The sequence below is a fragment of the Schistocerca serialis genome, chromosome 3, assembly GCF_023864345.2.
Source record: "Schistocerca serialis cubense isolate TAMUIC-IGC-003099 chromosome 3, iqSchSeri2.2, whole genome shotgun sequence".
NCBI classification, from domain to species: Eukaryota; Metazoa; Arthropoda; class Insecta; order Orthoptera; family Acrididae; genus Schistocerca; species Schistocerca serialis.
The window spans coordinates 617,869,610-617,883,365 of record NC_064640.1 but is presented as its reverse complement, the minus strand read 5'-3'; the positions used below and the strand labels follow the sequence as shown (position 1 = coordinate 617,883,365).

General features: G+C 39.8%; 1 protein-coding gene across 2 annotated transcripts in view; it reads left to right on the top strand.

The window, feature by feature from the left end:
- The window catches only part of LOC126470502 (uncharacterized), a 219,184-nt gene that overhangs the window by 81,885 nt on the left and 123,543 nt on the right, over positions 1-13,756 (top strand). For both annotated transcript variants that reach the window (XM_050098386.1, XM_050098385.1), the window contains one exon: positions 5,868-6,035. In XM_050098386.1, the coding sequence (XP_049954343.1) occupies positions 5,868-6,035 (168 nt within the window). The remainder of the gene's footprint in view (positions 1-5,867; positions 6,036-13,756) is intronic.

Below are 13,756 nucleotides of genomic sequence, written 5' to 3'. Positions count from 1 at the left end.
GTATGAAACAGGCGAAATACCCTCAGACTTCAAGAAGAATATAATAATTCCAATCCCAAAGAAAGCAGGTGTTGACAGATGTGAAAATTACCGAAATATCAGCTTAATAAGTCACAGCTGCAAAATACTAACACGAATTCTTTACAGACGAATGGAAAAACTAGTAGAAGCCAACCTCGGGGAAGATCAGTTTGGATTCCGTAGAAACACTGGAACACGTGAGGCAATACTGACCTTACGACTTATCTTAGAAGAAAGATTAAGGAAAGGCAAACTTACGTTTCTAGCATTTGTAGACTTAGAGAAAGCTTTTGACAATGTCGACTGGAATACTCTCTTTAAAATTCTAAAGGTGGCAGGGGTAAAATACAGGGAGCGAAAGGCTATTTACAATTTGTACAGAAACCAGATGGCAGTTATAAGAGTCGAGGGACATGAAAGGGAAGCAGTGGTTGGGAAGGGAGTAAGACAGGGTTGTAGCCTCTCCCCGATGTTGTTCAATCTGTATATTGAACAAGCAGTAAAGGAAACAAAAGAAAAATTCGGAGTAGGTATTAAAATTCATGGAGAAGAAATAAAAACTTTGAGGTTTGCCGATGACATTGTAATTCTGTCAGAGACAGCAAAGGACTTGGAAGAGCAGTTGAATAGAATGGACAGTGTCTTGAAAGGAGGATATAAGATGAACATCAACAAAAGCAAAACAAGGATAATGGAATGTAGTCTAATTAAGTCGGGTGATGCTGAGGGAATTAGATTAGGAAATGAGGCACTTAAAGTAGTAAAGGAGTTTTGCTATTTGGGGAGCAAAATAACTGATGATGGTCGAAGTAGAGAGGATATAAAATGTAGACTGGCAATGGCAAGGAAAGCGTTTCTGAAGAAGAGAAATTTGTTAACATCGAGTATTGATTTAAGTGTCAGGAAGTCATTTCTGAAAGTATTCGTATGGAGTGTAGCCATGTATGGAAGTGAAACATGGACGATAAATAGTTTGGACAAGAAGAGAATAGAAGCTTTCGAAATGTGGTGCTACAGAAGAATGCTGAAGATTAGATGGGTAGATCACATAACTAATGAGGAAGTATTGAATAGGATTGGGGAGAAGAGAAGTTTGTGGCACAACTTGACCAGAAGAAGGGATCGGTTGGTAGGACATGTTCTGAGGCATCAAGGGATCACCATTTTAGTATTGGAGGGCAGCGTGGAGGGTAAAAATCGTAGAGGGAGACCAAGAGATGAATACACTAAGCAGATTCAGAAGGATGTAGGTTGCAGTAGGTACTGGGAGATGAAAAAGCTTGCACAGGATAGAGTAGCATGGAGAGCTGCATCAAACCAGTCTCAGGACTGAAGACCACAACAACAACAACAAAGATGGAGGGACTTGTACTTCGGCCCCTTTATCTCCTTCAGTCCAATCCTAAGTGTATTTTTTTTAATGAGAGAGGCTTGGGGACCAGTTTACACAACATCCATGTAAAGCATGTTAACAGATTTTATTAATAGATAATTCCATTAAAATACAATGAGGCAGAGTGGCTGCAGAATGTGTCCCTACAGGAGGTGCAAGTCTCGGTAGACATTCATTGGAGAAGATTGGAAAGGAGGAACAATCACTCCTACCCTCGGTTGTGAGTAATTCACCTGTTTTGAGGGCAAGGGAAGACAAAGATGTAGTTCTATAACAGTTTATCTCTGTAATGATCCCTTCAACAGGAAGCACTGAAGCCATTGAGCTTGATGTGGTGCACTGACTGTTTCATAAAACACTTTACAGTGATTGATCTATAGTTGAGCTATCGCTTGATAATAGGTTTTTGATCTACTGATGTATAATATATTAAGTTTGTAGCACAACTTTATGCTAGCACAGGAAAGGTTCAGTTAATGAAAGGACTAGGCCACAATTCTAATACATGAGTGACGATTGACTTTATTACAATATAACTCTCTGAGCAAGTTTCATTCCTTGGTACTTACTTACAAAAACACCTGCAACAGTTCAACACAGGATCATTAAACTCATGGTTTTAAAATTAAGCCACCACTCACACAACTACAAATGCATCAAGAGATAATGGTTATAATTGGAGGCATATACTCAAAGCAGGATTACACAGCTTTCCTTTCATTACAAATGAGTTGCCGCTCTTGGTACGACCCCTTTTACTCTCCAGTAATCAACAGGCCCAACTCGCCTGTCTCCTCAGGCAGGTCGTTGTACACATGGGAGAGAACACAAAGTAACAAGACAAGCTTCTAAAACACACAGAAAGATGGTGTTAATTCACCAAGCATCAAAAACATGTTCATACGTGCTTCAACGAATACAGGCCAGACAATTATGACAGTTGAAACTATGGCCTGGAAAACTTTAAGCAACCAATTGGTCCACTAAATAAAATAAAAAAAAATTTAACCACACTTGATAAACCATCAAAACACAGGCATTTCACTACTAAGGAAATCGTTCAGGACTGGCAATACCCATATCACAGATTGAAGTAGCTGATGAGAATTTCGAATGAGGCAAGAAGAGGCAGCAATACATTAAATCATGTTGTTACCACAGTTCATGGGCTTAAATTTTGCTCACCCAAAAAAGAAAAGAAAAAAGAAAAAAACTGTCCCTGGTTCCAATGCTGTCATGAGCAGAAACAAGGCTGTCCACTCAGAGTCCCATCAACCAGTTAACGTTAGAATCACCAGCGACAGTACGAACTGTATCAGTTCTATGCGTTGCCAGTTTATACTGCCACCCAGCGTGCTTCCAACATGCCTCCTAGCGGCTCCGTGTTCACTCTGTTTTCAGTGCCTCCTCTCAGGTGCATGCTATATAGGCAAACTTTACGCCAGACAGGATCGATAACCCCTAGGTCTATGTGTACACAACAGTGTTGATTTTGAGTAGGCTGTGCCAACCCGTACACCTAGCACTGGTCCTCTGCAGGTCTTCCTTCCTCTGTACATACAACAGTATCTTGAACGAACAGCCACAGGAAGCTGAAAAGAGAAGTACTGAAGTAGTGGCTGCTGGAAATAATGAACTGTTTAAATCCAGGAATTTTGACCACTACTCATTTGTTTTGTGATGGTGTTGCCACTTAAATTACTTCTACTTTATTTTACAATTTGAAAATTGAATTTTAGGAATTACCTGTGATTTGGTAGTATTTAGCAATAGAAATCTGGGTGCTAGTGTTCTTGAAACAAAAATTTATAAACTAATTTTACTGTTTTCATCTGTTGGTTGTATCAAAAGAAATCACCATTAAATACTACTCTTTCAGAAATATCCAAGTGCAAATACACATATTCAGTTCATAATATAGTAACAGTATCTATATGTGGATGGAATGAAGCATTTTAGGGAAGTTAATTTGCAATGTCGGTACACTGTAGGTGGCTGTGTTTGTTTATATGAAGTCACATCACATAAGTGGTCTGTAATGCCAAAGAATCATGTTTGCCAAAATAAATGATGATTCGTGTAATAAACTGCAAAATTTACTTCAGTGTTTTGAAAGTTTTACATCTTATTTACTGTCTCAACTTTGTCTAATATTCCTTTGCATATCAGGTGTCATATTCCCTCTGTCATTGGTTGAATGAACTGTAAGCCAGTTCTGTTGTATGCTTTACAGCCAGTGAAACTTCTCTATATTTACTCTGCCAAATTGGGAGCCCAGATTTTAAATGTTAGCCACAGCTGTAGTTAGTGTCTACACAGCTATAAGAAGGACGTTCTTTTGATGTAGTGACATTAGTGAGAACAGGTTTATCAGTGTGAAGTTGTCACACAGCTATAAATGATACTTGATAAGATTTCATTCTTGAACCCATTTGCTGTGATATGACTGACTTGATTATCTTGGTTGCTGAATACTTCAGGTGGGCTAAATTTTTTTCCATCCCCCCATTTGTTTTTGTCTGGGCAGCTACTAGTGTTAAAGAGCACTCCTCATTCACAGGTGACGTGTGTGTGTGTTTTTTATATGCTAGAAATACATCCACATTCGTAATATGTGCATAATTTCAAACTGTGAAAAGGAAAAGAAACTTATTCCATTGTTTTGAAACACAGATTTCCTTCGAGCTATTTGTTGAGTTTGCAGACAACATAAACTGATGTAACAGTTTTAGTAGTACTGCCTTTGAACTGGCAATAGCAAACTTCAGGTTGGTAGTGTGTATACAGCATTCACCAGTAACGCCATCAGAGTCTTTACTAAACTAATTGGAGAAGAATGTGACAAACTTTTTAAAGTATGTTATAGCTTCTCTGTTTATTTTATTGACTGCAGCTTGTCGCTACTACTCCTTCCACAGGTACCTGAGCTGGTCTAAACAGTGATGTGGCAGCATATATGGAGGCAGCACATTAGGAAACTGTATTTTCCATATGGACATACTTGGCTGCTTCATTACCCAGAATTTCCACATGCCATTATACCCAATAGTGTGAAATTATCTTACCCTGCCTGTGTAGGTGGAAAAAAGTTGTGAATCATTTGGATTTGTTTTCCTGGTTGGTACATGTTATGGATAGCCCAAAGAGCAGTAATGAATCTGTGCAAATGAGTAATTTGGTAACAGTGTTAAATCTCACCTGCCCCATTGTCTTAAAGATCACATAATTCAGCATTGTACTCCATTCAGGAAAAAACACATCACAGGCAATTGAATTCTCCTAGATTCAAAAACATGATCACAATTAAAATTCTTTCTGTATGTGGTTTTTTTAAAAAATCTCGAGTGAGAGAATGCACCACAGCCAGTTCAGCACTGGGAAAGGGTTGAAGACTTTACAGTTAAATCGTTATTGTATAGAAATATTTCTCCATTTTGTAGTAAAACCTGTAGTAATTCTACATAAAATGCAGGTGCGAGGCTTAGTGGTAGTGTGTCCTGAATGTACTTTTTTTTCTGCCATGTGATATGTATAATACAGCCAACTTGTTGCAACAAGATTTTATTTTAACATGGTTTAGACACTAACTATTGGTTTGTTCATCAGAAAATACAACAAATTACCTTAAAACATTACAAAACCATTATCATAGAGGAAAGCCAAGAATAGATGGTTATTATACCAAACAGAATTATGAAGTGAACAAAATCACATGTAGTAACAGATGAACAGACGTTAGTGCAAAATACTCTCTTTATATAAAATGTGAGTATAGTTGTGTCAGAAATCTGTTCAGTACAGTAACCATCTATTCTTTTCCTCTCTCTCTCTCTCTCTCTCTCTCTCTCTCTCTCTCTGGGTTAATGGTTTTGTAACCTTTCTATGTAATTGTTCTGATTTTCTGATGCCAACGCCCATAATCGGCATAGAAACAGTTAAAGTAAAATCTTGTTGGAACTGTTGGCTGTGTTATACATATCATGGTCTTGTATGGTTGCTGTCTCACAACCATGTTTAAAATTGTAAGATTTTTCTGTATCTTTTGTTGTTACAAATGATGGATAAATAAGTAGAACTTTTATTACATGAGTAAGTGACGAATATGTGAAATAGATATATACTCTGTTTACATGTTCCATTAATTATTGAAAGTGTTTGTACAATATTTATTTGCTGAATATGTAACTGTATACATTTCCACAAATGTATGGGGAACTCTCATCTGCTGCATCACACGCAATATTGAATTTTTTGAAGTTTTATCAATGAGTCATATTTTATCAAAAATGTTTTGTGTAAGCCAATTCATTTTTTGGACATATACTATGAAATTGGGAATGTGGTATTAGTGAAATATATGCTGGGTGATTCTAGAAGTGGAAGTTAGTGACAGATTTCAAAATTGTGTGCACTCTTATGCACATTTGTTTCATTGACCTTTTTTTTTTTCCAGAGAATTAAAGTAAAGTTATTTGGTTCTCTCTCTTGGATCATGATTATACAGAAGAAACAAAAGCATTCTGGCACAGAGTTTGAGCAGCAGCCATTCATTTGTGCATATATCCCTGGTGAACCATATTTCTTTGCTTCGCAAAAAAATGTAAAAACAAACATTTCAGATGTGAGTATTATATCATGTTTCTTGATTTAAAAAATACGTGTGACATTTATTTTCTTAAGAAGAAGAAGAAGATGATGATGATGATGATGATGATGATGATGATGATGATGTGCTCTGCCCATTAAGCTGCATACACAGTTTTTAACTTGTATCCAAAAATGTGTCAGTATTTCTGGCTAAAACTTGATTGGTGCTGTATGAAATGTATTGCAAACATGTTTCAAAACACAGATAAAGCTGTCTGTGGCTGTCTTTGCACAGATTAAAAGAAACAGTATTTCTTGTCAACTACCAATCATCACATGCACATGGCACTAGGTTTTGTTTGTATTTAGAGTTGTGATTTCATTAGCAAATATAGTTTCTTCTGCAAACAATTTCATGGAGTGGATGTAGCAGCAGATTGCAGAGTTGACATTGCTGTATCAAGCAGATGATTGACTTTGGAATGTATGAAGCAAGTCTACAAGAATAACAAAAACAGGACTACCAGCAGAAAACTGCTGCTATTTTTGCCACTAGCACAAACTACATAAGAATGTTCTGTCGCTTGTGCAATACCGGTGGGAGATACAGAATGTGGAGAAAATAAAGAGCTTGGGCATTTTTGTGGCAACTCTTTACTTGGTTTGATTTTCAATGTTTGTGGTTTCTAGATGACTTATGTGAACCCAAGTAAAACACCATGGACAAAATAGCACACAGTTATGCTTATCTGTCTTTACTTGTATTTTATATTGTTCAGAAACATTCATCCACAGTTACTTTACCATGCTTTACTTCCTTGGAGCTTAAAAAATAATTTGCCAAATCACAAAAAGATCAGTTCGTTAAGAAGTTTTATGTGGTATGTTCTGGGGTCCAAGAAAAGTAGATCAATTGTCATCTTGTCTGTATGTACTTAGGATTATCTTACCTGCCTTTAAATCATATGAATCAAAGCTTCCTTGTGGAATGTATTGGTTCCTAGCTTCTGCATTTCATTTTAGAAATTGACACACTGCTGTTAAGGGTATTATCTACATCTACATGGATACTCTGCAAATCACATTTAAGTGCCTGGCAGAGGGTTCATCGAACCACCTTCACAATTCTCTATTATTCCCATCTCGTATAGTGCGTGGAAAGAATGAACACCTATATTTTTCTGTACAAGCTCTGATTTCCGTTATTTTATCATGGTGATCATTCCTCCATATGTAGATCGGTGTCAACAAAATATTTTCGCATTCGGAGGAGAAAGTTGGTTATTGGAATTTCATGAGAAGATTCTGTCGCAACTTTTAATGGTCTTTTAATGGTGTCCTGCGCAAATCCTGTTTCATTTCTGTGACACTCTCTCCCATATTTCACAATAGTACAAAATGTGCTTCCTTTCTTTGAACTTTTTCGATGTACTCTGACAGTCCTATCTGGTAAGGATCCCACACTGCGCAGCAGTATTCAAAAAGAAGACGGACAAGCGTAGTGTAGAAGGCCCCTTAGTAGGTCTGTTACATTTTCTAAGTGTCCTGCCAATAAAACGCAGTCTTTGGTTAGCCTTCCCCATAACATTTTCTGTGTGTTCCTTTCAATTTAAGTTGTTCATAATTGTAATACCTAGGTATTTTTTTGAATTTATGGCTTTTAGATTAGACTGATCTATCGTGTAACCAAAGTTTGAGTTCCTTTTAGCACTCATGTGGATGACCTCATACTTTTCATTATTTAGGGTCAACTGCCACTTTTCGCACCATTCAGATATCTTTTCTAAATCGTTTTTCAATTTGTTTTGATCTTCTGATGACTTTATTAGTCTATAAATGACAGCGTCATCTGCAAACAACCTAAGACGGCTGCTCAGATTGTCTCCCAAATCGTTTATATAGATAAGGAACAGTGAAGTGCCTATAACACTACGTCGGGGAACGGCAGAAATCACTGTTTTACTCGATGACTTTCCGTCAATTACTACAAACTGTGACCCCTCTCACTGGAAATTACAAATCCAGTCAGATAACTGAGACGATATTCCATAAGCAGTCAATTACACTACGAGCCGCTTGTGTGGTACCGTGTCAAAAGCCTTCCAGAAATACAGAATCGATCTGAAATCCCTTGTCAGTAGCACTCAATACTTCATGTGAATAAAGAGCTAGTTGTGTTTCACAGGAACGATGTTTTCTTAATCCGTGTTGACTGTGTGTCAATAGACCATTTTCTTTGAGGTAATTCGTAATGTTCAAACACAATATATGTTCCAAAATCCCGCTGCATATCGACATTAGTGATACGGGCTTGTAATTTAGTGGATTACTCCTATTATCATTCTTGAATATTGGTGTGACCTGTGCAACTTTCCAGCCTTTTGGTATGGATCTTTCGTCAAGCAAACGGTTGTATATGATTGTTAAGTATGGAGCTAATGCATCAGCGTACTCTGAAAGGAACCTAATTGGTATACAGTCTGTGTTGTGGACTGGCAAGACAGCCAATCCACAATGACGGGTAGCCGAAAGGCACACGTTTAAGCTCACGCAGGCTGGCGTGAGGTCTGGAACAGGTAAGGGAATTTATAGTAGCACAGAACGTAAGTAACTACTGGAATACTTAACTTTAATTCGTAATTGGTGAACATCGGTCTGACGGTACATGCATCACAAGATAAATAGCAAATGATAATGGCGCCTTGCTAGATCGTAGCAAATGACGTAGCTGAAGGCTATGCTAACTATCGTCTCGGCAATTGAGAGCGTAATTTGTCAGTGACCATCGCTAGCAAAGTCGGCTGTACAACTGGGGCGAGTGCTAGGAAGATTCTCTAGACCTGCCATGTGGTGGTGCTCGGTCTGCAATCACTGATAGTGGTGACATGCGGGTCCGACATATACTAACGGACCGCGGCCGATTTAAAGGCTACCACCTAGCAAGTGTGGTGTCTGGCGGTGGCACCACAGTCTGGACCAGAAGACTTGCTTTAATTAAGTGATTTAAGTTGCTTCACTACTCCGAGGGTATTTACTTCTACGTTACTCGTGTTGGCAGCTGTTCTTGATTCGAATTCTGGAATATTTACTTCGTCTTCTTTTGTGAAGGCTTTTCTGAAGGCTGTGTTTAGTAACTCTGCTTTGGCAGCACTGTCTTCGATAGTATCTCCATTGCTTTTGTGCAGAGAAGGCATTGATTGTTTCTTGCCGCTAACATACTTCACATACGTCCACAATCTCTTTGGATTTTCTGCCAGGTTTCGAGACAAAGTTTCATTGTGGAAACTGCTATAAGCATCTCTTATTGAATTTCGAGCTTCCGTAAAAGATCACCAATCTTGGGGATTTTGCGTCTGTTCAAATTTGGCATGTTTGTTTCATTGTGTCTGCAACAGTGTTCTAACCTGTTTTGTGTACCAAGGAGGATCAGCTCCGTCGTTTGTTAATTTATTTGGTATAAAATTCTCAATTGCTGTTGATACTATTTCTTTGAATTTAAGCCAGATCTGGTCTACACTTACATGACTAATTTGGAATGAGTGGAGATTGTCTCTCAGGAAGGCGTCAAGTGAATTTTTATCTGCTTTTTTGAATAGGTATATTTTTCGCTTACTTTTCGAGGATTTGGGGATTACAATCTTCAATCTCATTACGACAACCCTGTGTTAATTTTGGATGATATTTTATGCATACCTCTGGAATTGAACATGTATTTTCACCAACATATCGAGGGTAAACTGAAGTCACCACCAACTATCACTGTATGAGTTGGGTACGTGTTTGAAATCAGACTCAAGTTTTCTTTGAACCTTTCAGCAACTGTATCATCTGAATTGGGAGGTCAGTAAAAGGATCCAATTATTATTTTATTCTGGTTGCCAATAATGACCTCTGCCCATACTAACTCACAGGGAGTATCTACTTCAATTTCGCGACAAGTTAAACTACTTGTGACAGCAACAAACGCGCCACCGCCAACCGTGTTTAGCCTATCCTTTCGGAACACCGTTGGGTTCTTCGCAAAAATTTCAGCTGAGCTTATATCCGGCTTTAGCCAGCTTTTAGTGCCTATAACGATTTGAGCATCAGTGCTTTCTATTAGTCCTTGGAGCTCTGGTACTTTACCAACACAGCTACGACAATTTACAACTGTTATACCAGTGGTGCCTATATCTACGTTCTTCCTGTGTTCAGCCTGCACCCTTTGTGACTGAAACCCTTCTTGTGTTTTCCCGAGACCCTCTAACCTAAAAAACCGCCCAGTCCACACCACACAGCCCCTGCTACCCGTGTAGCTGTCTCCTGCATATAGTGGACACCTGACCTATTCAGATGAACCTGAAACCCAATCACCCTTTGGTGCAAGTCGAGGAATCTACAGCCTACACGGTTGCAGAACCATCTGCACCTCTGATTCAGACCCTCCACTCAGCTATGTACCAGAGGTCCGCAATCGATCCTGTCGACTATGCTGAAAACGGTCAGCTCTGCTTTCATCTTGCAAGCAAGACTGGCAGTCTTTACCACTTCTGTTAGCCGCTCGAAACCAGAGAGAATCTCTTCTGACCCAAAGTGACACACATCATTGGTACCGACGTGAGCAACCACCTGCAGTTGGTGCTTTCTTGGGTTTCAAAAACTGAAGCTTTTAGAAGACGTGGAAAAATCCCTCTGGAGTGCCTGAGCTCGAATACATACATGGTGATTCCTTGCCTGTTGTAAGAGGCAACTAAGAGTAGTCTTACACCTAGTACATCTTTTATGCTGACGACTCGACTACATTATAACACCACTTGTCAGTTTCAGCTCATTTCAGATCCTTACCCTCAACTTGTCTTAATTACTTATGGTCCCCTTTCACAGTTTGACCACTTCTATAAATTTCGAAAAAGTGGGCATTTGGGGTACTATGCGTTGCATAATCGGTCCACTGTGCACTGCAATCTTCTGCATGTAGGTCATATTTATGTTCGCACCTGAAATTTCTGTGTGGTAGCCAATGCATTTTGTTGTAGCCCCCCCCCCCCCCCCCCCCCCCCCCCGTCTGGTATACTGCAGAACTGACAGAGAATCTTATGCAACAATAAAGCCATTGTTTCTCATTGAAAATATTGAGGATAGCTTCAAAGAAGTGTCTACAATAGAGAAAATGTGAACTAGATGTGTTGATCAAAACACTGAATGGTAACCAATTGCAGGCACTTCAGGCCTGTGACAAGCTTGGGGATATACCAATTACAATCTCTCGTAATAATAAACTCAGCAGGATTCAAGGTGTTGTCTTTCATCGGGGTCTAATGCCACAAACAGATGAACTGCATGCTAATCTGGAGCAGCATTGTTCCTATTTTGTTTGTTTCATCGAGAGGGCTCAAGGCTAACTGGGTGGGCACTGGAGCTTCTGTTCTAGCCATTGATGGAAATGTTCCATATGAGAAAGTCCAGGTCATGGTTTATAAGTGTTGTGTCAAACCCTGTTTTACTCTTCCTATGAGATGCTTTAGGTACGAGAGGTTTGAACACATGTCCTCCTACTGTACTAATGAGGGTACTTGTGGAACTAATGGAAGGACAGTCCATAAGAGCAATCCTTGCCAACAACCCCCAATGTGTCTAAACTGTCCAGAACCGCAGCCCTCCCCTGAGCTCACAGACATCTTGTTTTCAAGAGGGAGGAGAAAAGCGTTTCAATTCTCTACTTTAAAATCGCGGGAGGTCCTCTTCTGTCACTGTACTATGGTCCACCCTGATCCAGGAGCACTTTACTGGCCACTGCATTACCTCCTTTTCCTGTTCCAGTCGCCTATGGTTCACGGGAAGAACGACTGCCGGAAAGCCTCAGTGCGCGCTTGAATCTCTCTAATTTTACATTCGTGATCTCCTCGGGAGGTATAAGTAAGGGGAAGCAATATATTCGATACTTCATCCAGAAACGCACCCTCTCGAAACCTGGACAGCAAGCTACACTAAGATGCAGAGCGCCTCTCTTGCAGAGTCTGCCACTTGAGTTTGCTAAACATCTCCGTAACGTTATCACGCTTACCAAATAACCCTGTGACGAAACGCGCCGCTCTTCTTTGGACCTTCTCTATCTCTTCTGTTAACCCGACCTGCTACGGATCCCACAATGATGAGCAATACTCAAGTATAGGTCGAATGAGTGTTTTGTAAGCCACCTCCTTTGTTGATGGACTAAATTTTCCAAGGACTCTCCCAGTGAATCTCAACCTGGCACCCGCCTTACCAACAATTAATTTTATATGATCATTCCGCTTCAAATCCTTCGGTACGCATACTCCCAGATATTTTCCCAATGGTTAACACTCCCCTGTGGCACGCCAGACGTTACTTTAACGTCTGTAGATGTCTCTCCATTGAGAACAACATGCTGTGTTCTGTTTGCTAAAAACTCTTCAATCCAGCCACACAGCTGGTCTGATATTCCGTTGGCTCTTACTTTATCAGGCGACAGTGCGGAACTGTATCGAACACCTTCCGGAAGTCAAGGAAAATGGCATCTACCCTGGGAGCCTGTATCTAATATTTTCTGGGTCTCATGAACAAATAAAGTGAGTTGGGTCTCACATGGTTGCTGTTTCCGGAATCCATGTTTATTCCTACAGAGTAGATTCTGGGTTTCCAGAAATGACATGATACGCGAGCAAGAAACATGTTCTAAAATTCTACAAGAGATTGATGTCAGAGATATAGGCCTATAGTTTTGCGCATCTGCTCGATGACCCTTCTTGAAAACTGGAACTTCCTGTGCTCTTTTCCAATCATTTGGAACCTTCCGTTCCTCTAGAGACTTGCAGTACACAGCTGTTAGAAGGGGTGCAAGTTCTTTCGCGTATTCTGTGTAGAATCGAAATGGTACCCCGTCAGGTCCAGTGGACTTTCCTCTGTGGAATGATTTCAGTTGCTTTTCTGTTCCTCGGACACGCATTTCGATTTCAGCCATTTTTTCGTTCGTGCAATGATTTAGAGAAGGAACTGCAGTGCGGTCTTCCTCTGTGAAACAGGTTTGGAAAAAGGTGCTTAGTATTTCAGCTTTGCGCGAGTCATACTCTGTTTCAATGCCATTATCATCCCGGAGTGTCTGGATATGCTGTTTTGATCCACTTACTGATGTAACGTAAGTCCAGAACTTCCGAGGATTTTCTGTCAAGTCTGTACATAGAATTTTACTTTCGAATTCACTGAACGCTTTACGCGTAGCCCTCCTTACGCTAACTTTGACATCGTTTAGCTTCTGTTTGTCTGAGAGGTTTTGGCTGTGTTTAAATTTGCAGTGAAGCTCTCTTTGCTTTGGCAGTAGTTTCCTTACTTTGTTGTTGAACCACGGTGGGTTTTTCCCGTCCCATCCCTCACAGTTTTACTCGGCACATACCTGTCTAAAATGCATTTTACAATTGCTGTGAACTTTTTCCATAAACACTCGACATCACAGTGCTGGAACAGAAATTTTCGTTTTGATCTGTTAGGTAGTCTGAAATCTGCCTACTGTTACTCTTGCTAAACAGATAAACCTTCCTCCCTTTTTTTATATTCCTATTTACTTCCATATTCACGGTTGCTGCAACAGCCTTATGATCACTGATTCCTTGTTCTGCGCTTACAGAGTCGAAAAGTTCGGGTCCGTTAGTTATCAGTAGGTCGGTTCTCTGTTGCCAGTCTTGCTTGCAAGATGAAAGCAGAGCTGACCGTTTTCAGCATAGTCGACAGGATCGATTGCGGACCTCTGGTACATAGCTG